At 39.4% G+C, this 20234-nt stretch overlaps 1 protein-coding gene across 7 annotated transcripts in view; it reads right to left on the bottom strand.

Annotated features, from left to right (window-relative positions):
* The window catches only part of cdin1 (CDAN1 interacting nuclease 1), a 135663-nt gene that overhangs the window by 38950 nt on the left and 76479 nt on the right, over positions 1–20234 (bottom strand). For all 7 annotated transcript variants that reach the window (XM_078233278.1, XM_078233280.1, XM_078233277.1 and 4 more), the window contains 2 exons: positions 17545–17610; positions 9316–9421 (listed from right to left, as the gene is read on the bottom strand). In XM_078233278.1, the coding sequence (XP_078089404.1) occupies positions 9316–9421; positions 17545–17610 (172 nt within the window). The remainder of the gene's footprint in view (positions 1–9315; positions 9422–17544; positions 17611–20234) is intronic.

Here is a 20234-nt window from a genome sequence, read left to right as displayed (position 1 = left end):
ATTTGAATAAGAATGCAACATATCAAAGGAGCTGTGGAGTAATAATTTGACAATTGAGATGTAAATACTAGGATCTTAAGCATTCAGTCCGGGATAAAGGCATACTTATTACCTAAAACAAAGGTAGAAATTTTCAGTACAACATCAAAGTGTACTATAGATGATATAGCAATCTCAGGCCAGGTAAGATAATCAAATGGTCACTGGCCACAATGAAGCGCTCAGTTTGACAGCATGGAAAGAATAGCAATAAACAAGGTAATTATCTCGCATGAAAATCCATGGGATGTCTATTAATGCATTTAAGATTCAGCTGCATGTGAAGACAACTTTTATGCAACTTAGTTACTAAGATAGATAACTCAATTAGCAGAACATGCATCAAAATATTTGGATGTGAAAAAGGAAACAACAAGAGATTGATGGCTGGGAAAGTTCACTGATTCCCTTGCCGTAATATTCATGCAATGGACCCAACAGCATTTTCGTGCTATCTTCACAAGCAAAGCTTCATTACCCATCACTCCACAGAATTTTTTTTTATTATGAGGTTACCAGTTTGCCAACTATTGTTTCAATGATGAATGCTCGTCGTCAATTGTGTTGTAGCATTGATAAAACAACCTTTTCTTTTTTGCACTGAGCAAATATCAACAGTTTCAATTTACTGTTATCTGACAATTAAAAACAACCAATTAACCCTATCAAGCACAGTGACGGAAGATGTCGGATTTCCAAATCGAGACCAAAAAGGGTTGGATAAGCAGGAAAACGGATTTTCAGTAAATCACACACCAATATTGTTTCATTTGACCCTCTAACTTTGCATTTTTGTTCTGCATATTTGCATATTTGAAGCCACAAGTCCATTCTCATATTTCTTTCAGTCAGATTTGGAAAAATCCAGCAGAACATTTGCTGCACGTGTTCTTTCTGCAGCTTTTCATACACCGTAAGAAAAAGTATTGTTTTTATATTTTAGCTCTCACACGAAGATGGAGAAATTAGAATTGTTTCTCAAAATTGTTGGCTGTGTTATGATGGTTGACAAAACAGCGGTGAAAATATTTTTTTCGAAGGACAAGTCAGAAACATTGTATAATCACAATTTTGAGGTACAGCATTATTACATACAAATAAAACATTTAGAAATAGTTCTAATCAAATAAATTTCAGCTAATAGTGTTATGCACAACCACATTTTCAGGGAACAGAGTCTGTGACAGGGGCTGAGGAAAAACGGCTCGAGTTTTGCCAAAATTTAGTTGGAGGAAATTTCTACTCATCTAATACAGGATGTTGGAGCAGTATGATAAATCAGCAGTGGATTGGTACAGAGGTGGTGAGCTACAGCTGGGTGCCGTCAGCATGTATGTGGAACTTGAAGTTGTTTTTTCAGATGATGTCGCTGCCAGGCAACATGTAGATGAGAAATAGGAGGGAGCTAAGGATGGACCATTGGACGTCTCCAGAGCTAACAAACGGTTTGAGAGTCGGAAGATAAGTTATTACAGCTGATCTTCTGGCAACAACCGGACAGAGAGGAATGGAACCAGGTGATTGCAGCCCTAGCCAGATGGACAACAGAGCAGAGAGGTGTTGGAGGAGGATAGTGTTATCAGTTGTGTGAAAAGCTGCAGACAGGTCAAGAAGATTGGGAAGTAGTTTACCATGGTCCCAGTCACACAGGAGGTTATTGATAATGTCGTAAACTTTGAGAAAGGTTGTCTAAGTGGAGTGGAAAGAACGGAAACCTGATTAGACGGGCTCAAACAGGGAATCGTGGGAAAATTAGACACAGATTTGGGAGATGAAAATATGTTCAGAGACTTTGAAAGAAAAAGGAAGATGGAGATGGATCAACTCAGCATGTAATCGTAATATAACTAAAATAAGGCAGCAATGTTCCGAGATAATAAACTTTGCTCATGTGACCAATGTTCAAAGCTGGGGAAGAGGAGGTCAATTCCATAACTCAGAAGTTGATGGGTTCAAGGTTTAGTACAATAATAGTTATTTATAGTGGTTACCCCCAAACCTCCAACAATATTGCAAACATCTTATGCTCTCAGAATATTCAGGCACATTTGAGCAAAAGGGTTCTTAATATTAAAACAAATAATATCAATCTAATCAGGAGAAAAGGATTATGTCATCTTTTACTTCCAGAAGTTAACCTGACATCATGTCTATATGAAATGATGCAGTGTAGCAAGCCCCAAGGAGCAGTCCTTAACTGTTCATGAAGAAATGTGATTTCAACAATAAAGAATGCATTCAAAATGTCAGATGTAAATGTCAATTAAAAATTACATATAGGTCTGAATCGTAAGGTCTGGAGGTTGACATTCTTTGACATAGCAGAGTGTCTGTGACCAGGCCTTGGGCAAACTCAACAGGATCTATACTGTCAGCTCATATACTACAAAAAGTGACGCTTGTCTAATCTGAATGAAAAATAACATGAAAATTGGAGCTGAAGCCTTGGAGTAATGTTGATGGACGCTGAAGGCGTTTTCTGTACCACGTGACAGCTTCAACTAAACAGGACTGTATTATAAACAGTGGGGCCAAAGCCAAGTACTAGCAGAATGGGAAACAAATAAAACCAAATTGGCCAAATTCTTCCTGTAATAAATATCGCCAATTTCACATGTGCGTGTGTGACGGTCACAGCATTTTTGATGGACAAGGAACCTCCGTCCGATTGAACAAATATTTGCTGCATGTCGTGTTTAGATGAATTAAATATATCTAACAACTTCACAATTACATTTTCTTACATCTAAACAGGCCACAGATAAAATAATGACTTTTTTTTTAAGTAAGTACTCCGATTACAGAATTGAACGTTCGATGTAATTCAATTGATTAATTCTTTGAGCTAAATGCCATTAACAGCATTTTAATTATTCCAGTTTGGTACCTAATTAGGGTTTCTTATTCAGTACAGCAGTTTTCTATATTAAATATTTTAATTATTAAACCATTTTTTAATACAGCCAACGCAAACTACTGCAAAACTCCCCCCACAAACTTATTTTGAGAATTATGTGAACTCTTGAAACCTGGCACCCCCTTTAGTTCACAATAACACAATGCACCTCCCGTAACTGGACTTCACGCCTACCCCAGACTTTAAAAAAGCCAAATATAAAATCTGTCTCTGACTTACGGTGGTTGAGCCTTGGAAATCTGCTCTTATTCCCATGCTTTTGACACTGAAAACTGAGGCAAAGCTCAAGCAGCAGAAATTAATACTATAATGACAAATAATAGGAATAGCCTCATGGCCTGGGAATGTTTATCACATCATCCAACTATTTCCTGCTGCATGATTGCAGGCAACAGAGACAGTCTTAAGAAAAGACATCTTTGAAAAGTGTGTCTACACTTCTCCGAGTGCTGACTGAACATGTATCACGCATTCACCAATTCCGATTGAAAATTAATAGTACTGCGATTGGTTTTTTTCACCCTGCCTGCCAATACTGCAGCCTTGGACTGACCTACAGTCCCATGGTGCTGTTCTAAGGTCAGACCCTGCCAGCATTACACCAGTGTGTCAAAATATGTCAACAAACCATCCGCACTACAAGAAGAAGAATGACCTTTTATTTCTTCATGTATGGAGTGCCGATAAAGCCAACAGAGGCTGGGTATGCATGAACAGTTTTTCAAGCAGTTTGACACTCACAACCTTCCCCAAGTGTATTTGCCAAACCACAAATGTAAAATAATGCTACTCCAACTTTTTATAAAGTTGCCACATCCAAACAGATAGGTGATATTCCAAAAACCTTTCATTCGGCATATTGAGATCTGTGCCAACTTCAAATAAAAACCTCAGAAGTTTCCGTAATTAACTTGTCTCCACATCTACATTAAAAAGTTCCAATTTTCAGAGGTGCCATTTCTCACCTTAGCACAAAAGAAATTGTGTAGCTCCAGTGTTGTTAATTGTGTGATAAGTGTATTCTGTCATTAACTCTGTGAAATTAGGGCGGGGTAAAATCTTTGCTTTCCTGCCAAAAGTAATTTTAGAACTGTCTTAATACCAAACTGAAGCACTTTTCTTTCGGTTGTCTGGAACAGCTCTTGATTCAGACAGAGCTTCTTTAAATGAAAGGTTAACATGGAATATTAACTCTTAAAGGAAAATAAAGGGATCGTTGAAAAAATCTAGTGGTCCTATTAAGACCCAGTATGTTACTTTGGAATGAACTAAAAATTGCATCCAGTGGAACTGGCATGTACTCAAAACAGGTTTTAGCAGACAGCTAAATTTTATTTAACTTTAGAAATGTACTATTAGTCAAGGCCCAGAATCTGTGTAGAAATTTTAATGTACTATGGGGCGGGATTTTATGGCCTCGCTTGTCCCGAAACCATAAAATCCCACCCAAGGTCAACAGACCTTTCCATGGTCCACCCCTCGCCCGCTCTGATTCCCGTGGTGGGCGGGGTGGTAAGATTCCGGTCTATGTATTTCCCCAAACGACAACTTAATAGCCAAAAGCTTAATCAAAAAGAAAATTGCAGGGGAGGAATTTATTGAAGGGACCAACACAAAAAAAGTACGAGTTTTATACAGGGCTTTTCGGACGTGACAGCAGAGCTAACTAAATCTGTTGGTGTAGGAAAATGGTACTTTTAAGCTCCATTTATAGACTGCTCAATAAAAACAATCAGTTTCATCTATTGCAATATAACAGACTGAGAACCAGCTTAAGGAGATGTCATCCTGTGGTTCACTAGTTTTGGACCATGCTCATTTCAGGCCAAGTTCCCTTCGTATAGAAAAAATATTTGGTCAAATAATTATGAGAATAGTGGCATAATGAATCACTTAACATTTGTTGAAGTTATCAAAATAAGAACTGAAAGCATGTCTTGTCAGAAAATCCTATATAAATATTTTTTCTGGCAAATCAAAAGGATTGATTATTCATGAAAAGTTGTCAGTTGATAGCTCTAGTACTTGACACGTGCTTCAATCACTCCCAAAATTTGTATAACATAATTGGGAATCTGAGGATGGCAGGAAAGCTCTTTCTTCTGGAGGGGAAAGTGGAGGGAAAGAGGAAGATGGTGACCATGATAGAAAGTCTAAAGATGTGCGGGTTAGGTTGATTGGCCATACTAAATTGACCCTAGTGTCAGGGGGATTAGTAGGGTAAATATGTGGCGTTATGGGAATAGGACCTGGGTGGGATTGTGGTTGGTGCAGACTCGATGGGCCGAATGGCCTGCTTCTGCACTGTTGGGATTCTATGGGAAATACACAAATTACACTAAGTACTGAAGAATAATTTTAAAAAATAATTTCTTACGCAGCTCCAAAAACAATATATGTTTGCAAAACCTTAAAGGACGACATTTTATTCAAGACAATCCATGATACTGATGTAACAAAGGATGTGAACTCGCATAAAAATGGCACTCAAACACAAAATAAAAAGGATTTAGTCAAGAATAACTTAATTATTGAAGATGTGTGATAGTTTGTAAATTTTGCAGCCACTGTCATAATCCTTGGCGTAAGATAACACTGATCCTCATTTATCAAATAAATTATTTCCCAAATGCCATGGTAAGGTCTGTTGGAAAATTCAATAAGAACATTTGGCTCTATAAATTTTTCCAGCCAGAATACTCTCCTCCCTCTCTTTCACACCTGTGATTCTTTTTGGCTATGTGCTGCAGATATTTAAACAGAGAAAAAAAATCAACATAAAAATCCAAGGATGAAAAATCCATCTGGTTCATTTCACTTAGGGCCACAATTAAGATCAATCGGGATCATTTTTCCAAATACCATGCTGCCTTTGACCATTCGTTTACAATGCGCCAAAAATTTGAGTTCATTCCTTTTCCCGTACTTTATCAAGATTGCATCTCATTGTGCGATGTTAAACTGCAATTTGTTATAAGTGGTAGTTACATGGGTCATCTACTTGTAAATTTTATGCCAGGTGGTAACAAGACAGACTGCTCAAACTACCCTCCCCTACAAATTTATATACAATTAAAAAATTGGGAAAATTATGCATCAGATCTATGGTAGCATCACCTGTAATTAGATGCTGCTCTCCTGATGGGCAATAAAAATATCTCTGTAACCATTCGATGGACATTTTCAAGTTTTGGATGCTTTCCCCCACAGCCAGCCTTCCCCCAAAAGCTGTATTTCATTGATAACTAGGACAGGTTGAGCTCTCATTGCCCCTCATCATAGTTCAATCATTCAAGAACTATTTTCAACTCTTCCGGACCAGATTAAAGTAACATCCGCAGAGCTTGGGAGCAAACCTACCACTTTCTTGACAGGTTGTAATTATAATGAAACCAGAGGGAAGGAAACTGGAAGATAAAAAAGTGAGCAACTGTTCTCGTGTAGACAGCACAAAAACAAAAGCAATGGTAGCAACTGACAAGCTTGCATCAGATATAAAAGGTAGTTTTGCTTGTGGAGCATAACAGAATGAAGTAAAAAGCAATAAATCAACCTTTATTATCAATTCAGTAACCTCCATTTTATGAAGAAGAGTTCATCTGTTTAGGATGCAAGGTAAAAACAGGCAAACCTCAACGAGAGTTGTATAATGGACTTTATAGTCAATCATAAACCACGCATACCTCATACATACCACCAAGCACAACATGTTTGTAACTAATGCATCCAATCTACTAAGTTTTCACACAGTAGCCTTGTATTTTGCTTTAAGTTGGTAGTGGGCAACCTGCAGATATGGCCCATCAGGATTGTGCGTGTGGCCCATGAGACATTTTGTTGACTGCTGCCCACGTACAGGGTTGCCAGATTTCGCTGGTTACCATCCACGTAGTTTTCTTCTCACCATACGACTAAAGTAATAAGCAAGTAAAGAAAGGGCACGCGAAGTGTGGTACACAACATTGACTGTGAGAGCTGTGTGCTCCTTCCACGTTCATTCGAAGCATATTTATTTTGTTCATACCATTTGAAGTTGATAGTTCTATTAATATAGAATCATAAATGATCATAGAATCCCTACAGTGCAGAAAGGTACCATTATGGCCCATTGAGGCTGCACCGACTCTCTGACAAAGCATCTTACCCAAGCTCACCCCCCGTCCTATCCCTCTAATCCCCCTAACCTACACACCTTGGGACACTAAGGGGCAATTTAGCATGGCCAATCCACTTAACCTGCACATCCTTGAAGTTTGGCAGGAAACTGGAGCACCCAGAGGAAACCCACGCAGACATGGGGAGAACATGCAAACTTCACACAGTCAACCAAGGCCGAAATTAAACCCAGGTCCCTGGTGTTGTGAGGCAGTAATGCTAACCACTGTGCTGCCCATATATGAATAAGTAAGCATGTTCTGTAACTTATGACATATTTGGCATGTATTAAATGTATCTAATCTTATTCATGGGGTCATGGTTAGTGAACAAACCTGATTTCAATCTTGTGGCCCACTGAGATGAAGGAGGGCCACTCACAAGCCTAGTGTGCCTAACACTGCTTTAGGTACTACTCCCTGCTAGCTCCAAGTATTGTGCGGTCCCATTCTTTGATTAGTGTCAGATTTTACTTCTGTGACAAAGCTTTCTGCTGCTTACTTTAATCAAGATGTGGAGATGCCGGCGATGCCGGTTTTGACACAGTAAGAAGTCTCACAACACAAGGTTAAAGTCCAACAAGTTTATTTGGTAACACGAACTTTCGGAGCGCTGCTCACCTGAGAACTCACCTGATGAAGGAACAACGCTCCGAAAGCTTGTGATTCCTGTTGGACTTTAACCTGATGTGGAGATGCCAGCGTTGGACTGGGATGGGCACAGTAAGAAGTCTCACAACACCAGGTTAATCCACTCACCTGAGGAAGGAGCAATGCTCCAAAAGCTCATGATTCCAAAAATACCTGTTGGATTTTAACCTGGTGTTGTGAGACTTCTTACTGCACGTTAATCAAGATAACAATTAAAAGACACAACAGTCAAGAACAAAACTGATTACTCCCTTTAGATGAAGTGATGAAGGACTAAAAGATAACATTGGTTTGTCTTTGGTTAGATGAAATCAAAAATTGTGGTTGGCTGAGAGTTGTTTTATGCAGGATGTCATAGGATCAATTGGTGGTCAACTAACAATTGATTCATCCTCTTATATAGCATTAATGCTCACAAAACTCTGCATTATTTGATTGAAGCCACAGACTTAGGAAAGAGAATATTAAATTCTCATCCTATTCTAAGTGGAAAGAAACAGTGCATTTCAAACCTATACATCTTTTAAGATAATGGGGTGCACTTTGCTTAGCTCTATACATTTTTATTCATCATGGTGAGGTATTTCAATGCTTGGCAGTGGAGCGAGCTCTCATTTTTTTCATCAAATGCAAATTAATGAATGCACAGAGATAGAATCCTGCCAAATGCAGAATTAAGTTTCTCTTTTGGCAAAACAATTCTGAACTGTGTCCTTCCAGTGCTGTAATTTTTTTCATTTCCCACAATAATTCTAAGGGCCCTTCTGACAGAGATTACCAAATTAATGTTTACTTTTGGGGAACTATAGACCCTTCAACGCTATGAACTGAGGTCCACTTAAATCTCCTCCAGCTCATTTCGCGTGAAATCCTTAAAATTGGCAGAAGGCATGAATTGCAGCATATTGGGCTGGATTCAAATCCCACTCTTGGTTAAAAGAATATTGTTGTGATCTATTGTTCCACATAATTTCCCAAGGGAGGAAGAGAGTACAGTGTTTTGAATATTTTTTTCCTACTGTTTCATGCTCCTGAAATTATGAAAATAAAAGCATTGTGGCATTTTTCTAAATTTAATCAACTCTGAGTCTTTATTCAATCATTTCCCCAGAAAAGTTTGGATAATGCACACCTAAGCTCCAATGGAAAACCTTGGGGACACTCATTTTAATCAGTCATAGGTCTCCTACCATGGACGTCAATTTAGAGATTAAGATTGAGCCTTCAGAGTTATAACAAGTACTGAGCTAGCAAGAGAAAAGGAATGTCTTTCTCAATTCAAAAAGTAATCCAAACAGCATTGGTGGTAATAGCAGACCAACCTAGAACCTAAGCACATGGAAGGTTATTGAGTTCAGGTTGAAAAAGTCTTAAAAACAAATAAGAACTGAAATCCAGTATTATTCCCGCACCCCATTACTCGAAGTGGAGATGAAGAAGAGAATGTTTCTTGGATTTTCTTCTTTAAACATGCTTGTTTTTCTCGTAGTAAATTTGGTAATATCACACCGAACATGAGATGCGCCAAAAATGTTACATAACAAAGGGTGGTACCTGTTCCAGTAGCTCCAGAATTGGTCCTGCAAGTAGCATTGGTGGCTGTATTCATCTCCAAATGAGGCCTTGCTTTCAATCCAATGAATCACATGACCTTCAATGGCTAATCAAAAGAAAATTCTGCTTTCAGCTTCAACCTTCAATGAGGTGTCTTTTTAACAATCTAGGGTAACTTAGACAAGTCAACATTGGATAGTGTTGAAGAAATCCATCTGCTTTATAAAATTTACATTAAGTAGCTTTCCATTGCTTTGTTCTTTGCAAAGCACTCCCGTTACAGGTCATTCTGCAAACGCTATTTGCCTCTCAGGTATTTGTATCTTCAATTCTTTTCAACTGTAGACGCTGGCTTAAATAGGCTTCTGTAAAGCTCAAGAAATTGTACACCACTATCGATTATTATTATTCAATCATAGTTTGCTTATCAGAATGATATAGATTATAATCAGCATTATTTTAAGATTATAAGTACACCCAGAATGAGGAATGACTACCTAATCTATCAATATTGTTCTGTCCACACAGCATGTATAATTTAACTTAGTAAATGGACTCCAGCAAATTCATGTCCTGAGCGAAGGCTCCGCATCAACAGCACTTGTGACCCGAAACAAAAGTTCAAAAGACGTAGTCATCTGCACAGCCTCACTATTCAGCTTTTGGCCGTGACACTGACCAAACAAAAGACAATATCTGCCACCCACCCACCCCACTGCGCCCGCCCCCCCCAACCCTCACAGTAGCAGCTTGAAGCCTATTGATCATTTCAATCTATATCTATCATTATGGAGAGTCGGTTAGCTCAGTTGACTAGACGGCTGGTTTGTGATGCGGAGCTACGGCAACAGCACGGGTTCAATTCCCGTACCAGCTGTGGTTATTCATGAAGGCCCTGCCTTCTCAACCTTGATGTGGAGTTAATTCTCAACCTTGCCCAGGGTGTGGTGATCCTCAGGTCAAACCACCATCAGTCAATCTGTGGTCAATTGTGACTATGGTGACTTTCCCCTTTACCTTGAACCTTGAATACTCAGCCACATAGTTTGTCAGCTCCTTTTCTGAAGGAGTTAACTTGATACAGCTTTTCCCGCAGATCTATTTCATACATATATATATCAATTACTCTGAGGGGAAAACAAGTTTATTCTGATTTCACTTCAGGGCTGATAATTTTAAACAAGTGGCCCTTAGTTTTAAGATTATAGTAAAGGCAGAATAAGCTTGTTTATATCAGTTAAGCTTCTCGGCACTTTAACAATTTGTGACTCACTCAATTTTCTTTTCTACAAATAAACAGGCTTGGCTGTGCATGTTGACTATCAGAATTGAGAGCTCAAGTTCTGCAATTATCTTGCTGCTTTTCTTAATTCTAGACACATTATTCAAATACTATAGTGATACTATAGTAAAAATAAGCATGGCTAACTTTTATGTATCTATTCCTGCTACTCACCCATCCTAATTTGGTCTATTCCCCTCTTTGATGGCTTTCAGCTATTCAGTTTATCTATATGCCTCACACTTTTGCTCAAGGTCTCAGTCTCTCCTTACCATTCTCTCTTCCTGCTTCCCTTGAAAACAAATTGGCCTTTTTTTTGTCTCTTCTATCCAGTAAATCTCACACTCTATGACCTTCTCACATTCTTCACCCCCCCCCCCCCGACATCCTTCTTTTTCCTGTCACCTCTATTGAAACTTACAGCTAGATTCAGTACTTTAATCTTCTTTCTGCAGCAAAAATAATTAGTCTCTCCGTGGGCACGAGGGTAATTCCCAAATTCACGAGAGCCCAAAAGCCACAGAAATACTGCAGTCAAATTACAGAGCTGGAATCACCCGTTTAAGAATTCAAAAACTCTACCTTCCTATCTTAGACCTTCTCTCAGGTCATTACAGTAATAATTTTGTAAAGAATATTAAATGAGTATAAAAGCGGTCATTGCTCATTGAGAATGGTCTTCTGCACCTGATAGGCCAGGTTTTTGCTTCCAAGGCAGGTAGCAGGAAATTTCTCCACTCAGCACACCTGCCTTGGGAAAATGTGTCCGGAATGGTGAGATTTACACTGCGGAAAGGGGTGGGGGTGCATGCAGGATACAGTCAGGCCCACTGGCCCGGAGGTGGATCAGATGTGGTCACAGGGCTGCCGAGTGCCAAGACAGGCTGTTTAAAAGGTCCACCGCAGTTCTCTGGGACTCTGTCTCAATTGCTTTAAGTGTTACGCCCTCTAGCCTAACCCCTCACACCCCATCACCCACTCTCCATGCCTCTTCCATGCCAACCATTAATAATAGCCCTTGGAGCAATGTCAACAAACTGCTAAAACAGGTTTTTCTCAACCCCCACTGACACAAGCAGGCTGTTATTTTTAAAGGGGTGGGAATTACAGTTCTACACACCTTATCTGCCCTTCTCAAGCAGTTATGTCGCCTCCCGAAATTCATGCCCCCCCCTGCTACAGTGAAAATGGGTATGTTTGAACTCAGCCCTGAGTTCAAAGTACTGTGTTTGGATTTGGGTGGCCCACGTTAGGAATGATATACCAAGCCTTGGAAGAGAATGATTAGTAGAATAATTGTAGTAATGCCCTGCCGAAGAGCAGGTCCTTGGCTCAGTTCTCCATGCCTCATGGTTTTGTGTTTTCCTCTTCAGTTGTTTATGGGAGCCTCCCATTATTGATTTCAATGAGCAATGTGACATGGGAAAATAATACATTAGGTAGTTCCCCACTGAATTCTTTATGTGCTCTTAACGGGAACACAAGTCCTCTTCCCAAAGGATCCTCCACATGTAGGCAGCCCTTGTTCCTTGAGGTTCTAGCTCTCCCACCATTCCGATCAGAAATCCGCTGGTTCCATAGATGGCCCTGGTTTTTAATCCTGAGCATGGAACTCTTATCTGAGACTTGCAAAAGAGAAGGGATGACCACCGTCCATGGTATCAAATGGCTCTACTACCCTAAGTTGAATAATAACTGGGATAAAGCAAGTTGGATAGGATGGCTGGATAAATGTGCTTTTTGTTCATTGAAAATGAGCAAATTAATGGTGTTTACAATTACAAAGGGAATTAAGATAACAATTCTTCTTCCTAGTAAGGGAATCCAGAGCAAAAAGGACAATTTTAAAATTAGGATTAAAAAAAGAAGTTTAATTTATAGAATGTTTTTCACAACTTCAATGCAGAAATATAAAGATTTGCCATGACTAACAAACTAGCAGAGCAGAAACTAATGCTCCCAGAAGTAAAAGGCAAGTTTCTAATCCACTATACCATACAGTGTCAGCCTTCATATTAACAGCCGTCACACACTCAAAGGAAGAGGGCATTAAATGAAGCACCAGGATGTGGTTCTCTTTTTGGGTTAAAGCAAAATAACTTTCCAATATCTTTCATATAGTAAATAAGCAGTAAGCAAAGCATAGAACATATCCCCATAAGTTCTCTGGTAACAGATGGATAAAAGGTAGATGCAGTCAACACCAATTCCCTTTTCAATAGTTCTCTTAAAACTATAAAAGATCTAGGTCAGGCATCTTTCATCTCATCCTGTAATCAAAGAGCAAATAGTTTACACTTTTAGGCAAGTCTGCAGGGGCAACATAATTCTATTAACATGATGAAAAGATAACTAGGGAGATTCCCAGTTCTCCTCCCTTTCTCCACCCAACCCTCATCCCATCCCACTATATCCCATAAAGAAATAACAGAGCAGTAGAATTAGTTATAGATTGTTCTAACAAAGATATGACACAGCCACAATGAGCCAAATGTCCCCCCCATCGGTACTGCTCCACAGCCATCCCAAGTTTGTGCAAGTAATTTTGTAGCAATTGCTTCTTTTTGCTATGGTGGTCTTTAGCAATTTCCAATTAGTTGTCTTCCTGCTGCCAATGTCTTTCAAACAGCAACGTCATCTTAAACAAGTCAACTATTAAATCCAGCAAATACTCCCTGACTGGTATTTCTCTTTTTCCTATCCCTGTCTAATATTTTGCATACTTGTGTACCCACCTTTAACTAATTTTATTGTTAAGCCAATTATATATATACACTTCCTCATCTAGCAGATCAACCTTCAAGCTTGAATATCTTGTTCCTTATATTCTTCATATAAACACTTCACTCAATCAGTTTTTTTAATGATTCCAGCTTCCAGGTGCTTGTTTGTTGATTTTTTCCTAATTTCTTAATGCCTCACCTGCCTTATCATGAATGCTTACTCCATCCCACTATTTGATTTCCATGTTGCCATCTCTTCCATGTGGCCAAGCTACACCATCAAGAGTTGCAATATTTCCCAATTGTATTACACAAGCTCTAATTCATTTTTTTTAATAGCTCTTTTCACATTTGGTTCACACCTTTGTTAGAATAATGTTTGACTCCTCCTAAATTCTTTATGCAAAAACAAAGGCAATGTTCTTAAGCTTTGCCCGACCACTTTGCTATCTAAAGTGAGCTATATTACCATCCTCAACTTTATAACTATTTGCTTAACTCCTTTTATGAAAAGGGAACCAGGAAGGGTCCAGGTTCAGTTCCTCGGGCTGGATTTTTAGGAACCACCAGAGGCGTGAAGAGGTGGGTAGATGATGAAAGTACGAGCGCTGTAAGATTTCCTGCCACCTGGGGAAAGGACAGTCCCAAGAAACTGCCCAATCCATAACGTGTAACTAAGATAGTTACATAACTCAATGAAAGCCCACTGACATCCACACTGAGATGTTGGTGAGGGCATCCAGGTTGCATGACAGGAGAAGAGCAGACCAGGTGCATGGAGGAAGATTCACAGCAAGGAAGCAATCATGGCCACCTAACAAATTAGGGGGTGCATAAAAGGGAGCACTACTCAAAGGGGGACTTGGCCAGTGGCATACGGCTGCCATCGGGTCAGCACAGGTTGTGGGGAATGCTCGGTAGGGGTTTAGGCAATGCAGTGGGTCATCACATTTCTGGACTCAGGGACCATAAGATGCAAGGCATGCACACACAACTTGGAGGTCACAGAGCATGAAGATGGCAGCAGCTGGCAATGGGAGCATGGCTCAGATTTTGTGTCCAGTGGCAATGAGGAGAAACATCCTCCACAGGAAGAGTACAGCCACGGTTAGTGGGAGGGCAGAGGAGTGAGACAAAGGGGGCAGGAAGGCGACGGAGATTATACTTTCAGCATAGGCTGCACTGTCAAAGACAGTGCCCTGTAGGCTTGTTACTGAGATGACAGAGAGCCAGTGTCACAGCAGACTGCAATTCTCCAGGCAGATCATCACAGAGATTTGTATTCTCATCACAAACACCTCACACCTTGCAGCACTGTTTGCCAAGTAGCCAAAGATTTCTTCACCTCTAGCTCCTTCCTTGGATCAGCTGCAGATCTTGGTGGCATCTCACAAATGGCAGTACAGCACTACATCTCACAAGGCACTGCTGCTTTACTTGTCAGAATCAATCAGTACATTCAATTCCAGGCAGATGGGGCCTCGCAGGCACAGGGGGCAGTAAGTTTTGCCTCCATCAGAAGATTCTGCACATCCTGAAGGTAGGTGCAATGCTCAAGAAATTTGAAATGGGATCTGTATATGGGAATAAAGACGTTACATGCCGCTTGAACTTTGAGGTGAAATCGCTTCCACAGAATGTTACTGATCAACAGGTTTGCTATTTATCGGGCCACAGCCTGTGTCATGTGAGAAATGACCCATCATGTGGTAATTCACATTGGTACCAAAGTCCTGAGGTGATGCCTGCATCTAGCAACATCAAATCTTCATCAATTTATTGTCCAGACTCCTGGAGTTTCTTGCACTTGCAGTTCACTTGAGAAGAGCTGATTTTCCATTAAGGACGAGTCTCCAAAGTAAGGGTGAAGCACAATCTCTTTGAGGTGAGATGACACATCAGGTGATGAGAGATTAAAACGGAATAAATCCTCTGTGGAAGGCTCAGTAATTCACTGCCTGAGCCAGGTGGATCTGTAACATCCCAGTACACTGTTGGTAAGTGACCAAGATGAACCTTTAACTCTATTTCTCTTTCAACAGATGCTGCCAGACCTGCTGAGTTCATCCAGCATCTTGTTTTTATTTTAGATTTCCAGCATCTGCAGTATTTTGCTTTTATTATTAACTGATTTGATTTATTATTGTCACATGTATTGGGATACAGTGAAAAGTATTGTTTCTTGAGTGCCAAACAGACAAAATGTACCCTACATAGGGAAAGAAAGGAGAGAATGTTACAGTCATAGCTAGGGTGTAGAGAAGGATCAATTTAATGTGATGTAGGTCCATTTGAAAGTCTGATGGCAGCAGGGAAGAAGCTGTTCTTGAGTCAGTTTGTATGTGTCCTCAGACTTTTGTATATTTTTCCCGACAGAAGAAGGTGGAAGAGAGAATGTCCAAGGTGTGTGGGGTCCTTGATTATGCTGGCTGCTTTTCCGAGGCAACGGGAAATGTAGACAGAGTCAATAGATGAGAAGCTGGTTTGAGTGATGGACTGGGTTTCATTCACAACCCTTTGTAGTTTCTTGTGGTCTTGAGCAGAGCAGGAGCCATATCAAGCTGCGATAGAACTAGAAAGAATGTTTTCTATGGTGCATCTGTAAAAGTTGGTGAGAGTCGTAGCTGACATGCTAAATTTCCTTAATCTCCTGAGAAAGTAGAGACGTTGATGAGCTTTCTTAACTATAGCATCTAAATGGCGATTTAGCTGCTCTGTAGGATAGAGCTGTCAATGGAAGCTAGAATTCTTGGCTCCAGATAAAAACCAAGTCTTAATGGGTGCAGTGGACAGTGTGAAGCTTACTTGTGCCTTGTGTTGGTAACTGCACGGTATTAACTAATTACAATTCAGCAGTCCCACTCTGTGAGCACTTTGGTCTCTCCTGACCTTACATCTTGCAATCTTATACCTGAACTTTCTCGGTGCTGATTGTGATGGGCCACTTTTCTCTGAAGGTTCTGAAGCATGCTGATGGGTTTTTGACAATGTCACACAACTGAATGACAAAAAGTAAAATAAAAATCACTCCTGACAATGCAGCAAAAAAGGGAGCAGAACATTCAATTCCTTGAGTCTGGTTCATCACCATTCAATTAGATCACGGCTGATTTGCATCTTAACTGCCTCCGTACTGTATTGTACTAACAGTCTGTACTGTGCTCAAGTCTGAATTAGTTTGAACTACAACCTTCTGGGCCTTCAAGCCATGGAATTTTCAGCCACTTCAAAAGCAGTAACTAATGGCATACCTTGGTGCTGAGGCTCAGGTCTCAGGAGGAATATATACCAATGACGATATATTAGATATCAATCAATTCAGTCACATGAAACTCAAAGGTATCAATGACAAATGTATAAAGTTGCTATTTTAAAGTACTTCATCAACAAACATATAGAAATTCTGTAATCTTTGTGCACCTATTATAAATATACTTTTGAGGACAAAAAAGAAAAATGCCGCTGAAAGTAACTTGGGGAAAGAAAACAGTTTGAGCCATTTGATTGTTCTCATTTGCTGTTGGTTTTACGTTGCTAGGTTTGAAAGCAAAAGGAGTAATTTGACCAGATGATTCTGTGGTGTCTGTTCATTACTTGCTTTGCCAACAAAAATTTGCATTTATATTATATTATAGCAGAATTAAGCTAGTCGATATTATTAACCTGATCGTAATGATTTCCCTGCCTTACTAACACCTCCAATGTGAGAAGACCATGTTTGAGACGTGATGCTTAATGGATGTTCACCACATGTAGGACATGATGAATATATTATACACATACAAAGGTTACATGTGTCAGACACCAAATGTGGACATTCAGAAACAAGCTCCTCTTCTTGAAGGAAATTTTCAATTTTGCACGGAATGCACCACAGTAGTGCAAGAAATAGAAAGTAATTTAACATACTCTACGGCCAAAAGACTGGAAATATACACAGTGCAGAGAAAGGTACCTTATACAATGGGATCAGCAGCAGTGTAACTATAATAACTATGGTCGGAGGCAGGAGGGCGGCTAGGGGCGGGGGGGGGGGGGGCGGAATTAAGGGTACTAGGGAACAGGAAAGGAGGTCAGATTGCCAGCAGCTAAAAGTGTCAAAGAGTCAAAGCTTCTCAGTGGTTCCTTCCATGGAATCTGCTAACTTATCAATTATGTGCAACAAATGAAAAATATACACATTTCATAATTGTGTGATTGATTAGTAAACCAGCAGAGACTTACCAACTGGTACCTCTAAAATTATGTCAGGCGTTTTGTCATAGCCTTTAGCACGCAATTGATCTTCATCTATACAAGTAAGACAAAGAGAAGTTGAAGTGAATGTAGCAGTGGATTAGTGAATGTTCCCATTCCTATGTAATTCTATGGATATAACTTATACGCAAACCAAAAAGGTTACATCACAACATAAACAAACTGTCTTCGCAATAGCCATGGCGCTTTTAACATTTAATGAAAAACTAAAATGAAAATAGGGACCATGATACTAATGACTTATTAAACATTCAAAGTAACACATCAAGCAAATCACTGTGTGGAACTTTAACACAGCACTTTTTTGGAAAATAAACACAAATGAATATTTATATTGACTACTTCTTGTCTTTTCAAACATGAATAATTTTCTTGCAAATTTGAAAAAATAAATTAGGCACGTTACAAATACTCCTCTCCCGAGAAATCTGCCTGATTCTCCTTATTTTTAAATGAATGAAAGGAAAACAAGGTGGGTTCTTTTACAGGAACGTACTCTGACCTGGACAACTTTCCAATATTCATAGTGCCCAGTGAACCAGGACACACACAGAAAAATTGCCCTAACTCACTCTCAGGTGATAATCAAATAAAATATATAATATATAATTTCTGAAGGTGCCTCAGAAGGTTTGAGTGGGAAAAGGGGAAAGCCAATTCTCATGGTATCAAATCACAACCTTGGATTGAGTCAAGCAGTAGTTTAAAAGTGAAAACGCTGCCTTTTTATGAAATATAAGCTTTCATATTTAACTCTGAAACTACAGAAGCTTACACATCTATGCACTGTTTAAGTACAAAAATGTTTGTAACCCTGGCAATTGTCAGCATGCTCTGTTCTTGTCCAGTCAGTAAAGCGTCCTTGACTCTAAGTGGCTCGCTGTTATTATTTCTGAAACACCTGATTTCTCCATTACATTTTGGGTGACCTGGTCATTCAATTCCAGACATGCCTTTCTGTCTTCACCCAACCTAAACTAATAGCTAAAACAAGTAACAGAGAAGGTTGTGTGGTCTCTCTTAACACCTACTGGGCTGTTGACATTGTGGTACAGCCTCCTCTCCTTTTCACATCACCTCTGATTAAAATTAATGGCCCATTCCACCGCTGGGTAGCCAATTTCCAATCCATTTATCAGCAGAGGACAGTACTTTCATGGCCAATGTTCTGAAACTCTGACAGTTTTGCTGTTGTGCCTCATGAGAAAATTCCAAGGTCAACACAATTTCATGTCCAAATAAATTATATGCCTTTAATGTAAGTATTTCTGGGGTTTTATTTGGTGGATAATTAGTATTTGTGGCATTCTTCCCAATGAAAACGAAGATTGCAAAAACACAAGTTCATCTATTAGAGTTCATTGTTTGGAACGATTTGCACCTTGGATTACAATGCCATTGAGAGGTTTCCCCCAATGCTTTATTTGTTTTATGTAAAAATAATCTTTTCACTGTTAGGCCCAAAGGGTTCACTATCAAAACATACTTTACCATGTTATCAAGTTATTTCATGCATGAGATTGAATCTTAAACTTCTTTATCGCTGTATAAATAACATTGGTTTTCTATTTAGGTTTGATATGCCAATTTAAGCAAAAGTCTAAGGTCTGGTGTTTCGGCATATTCCACATACATTTTGTCGTTTTAAGATTATTATAACTCAAGCAAAAGTTATAATATTCAGGAAGCATGTTTAAACAGTTAATGCAATATGTATCCATTGGCCATGAGAGCATACACATCAGACTTGGGTCACTCTTGCAAAGCATTGTGTGTGCAAAGTGTCTGTTATACATGACTGATGCAAATAATCATTTAGCTTAATCATGCTGGTTCACTCAAAAATAATATTACTAATTTCATGCCTTCCTTAAATATTCTCTCATATTTGCCAGTGCTTGGGACTTATATAAATGGCCCCACGTATTACATTATGGAGGGTGTCCACAAAAAGAACGCAAGAAACAGGAATAGGAGACAACTATGTGGCCCATTGAGCCTGCTCTGCCATTCAATATGATCATGGCGGATCCTGGGCTTCAATTCCATGTTCCCATCTGCTCCCCCAGACCCACACATTCCCTAAAAGACCAAAATGCTGACCATCTCAAATGTATTCAATGATGGCACATCCACAACCCAACATCTAACTGTATGATCACATAACTTGCAGCTTAACAATAGGAAGCTTTTCGGAACTGAATTAAACATTTTTAAAATTCATTCATGGGAAATGGATGTCGCTGGCTAGGCCAGCATTTATTGTCCATCCCAAACTGCCCTTCAACTAAGTGCCTTACCAGGCCACTTCAGAGGGCATTTAAGAGTCAACCATATTGCTGGAGTCACATATAGGCCGGACCAGGTAAGGATGGCAGATTTCTTTCTCTCAGGGACATTCATGACCAGATAGGTTCTTACGATAACAACGATCATCATTAGATGTTTAATTCCAGATTTTTTTATTGAATTCATGTTTCACCATATACCGTGGTAGGATTTGAACCACTTCCCCAGATCATTGCCCTGAGTCTTTGGATTACTAGTCCAATGACAATTACATTACACCAGTGTTTCCCTAAACATTATCTTACATGTAGGTCCTTACATATACTTCACCAATTTTTAGTAGGCAAACTGAAATTACTTTAGTGAGA

Source organism: Mustelus asterias, chromosome 18 (assembly GCF_964213995.1).
Source record: "Mustelus asterias chromosome 18, sMusAst1.hap1.1, whole genome shotgun sequence".
Classification (NCBI taxonomy): Eukaryota; Metazoa; Chordata; class Chondrichthyes; order Carcharhiniformes; family Triakidae; genus Mustelus; species Mustelus asterias.
Note: the sequence above shows the minus strand (reverse complement) of the source record. Positions and strands in the feature narration are given on the sequence as shown.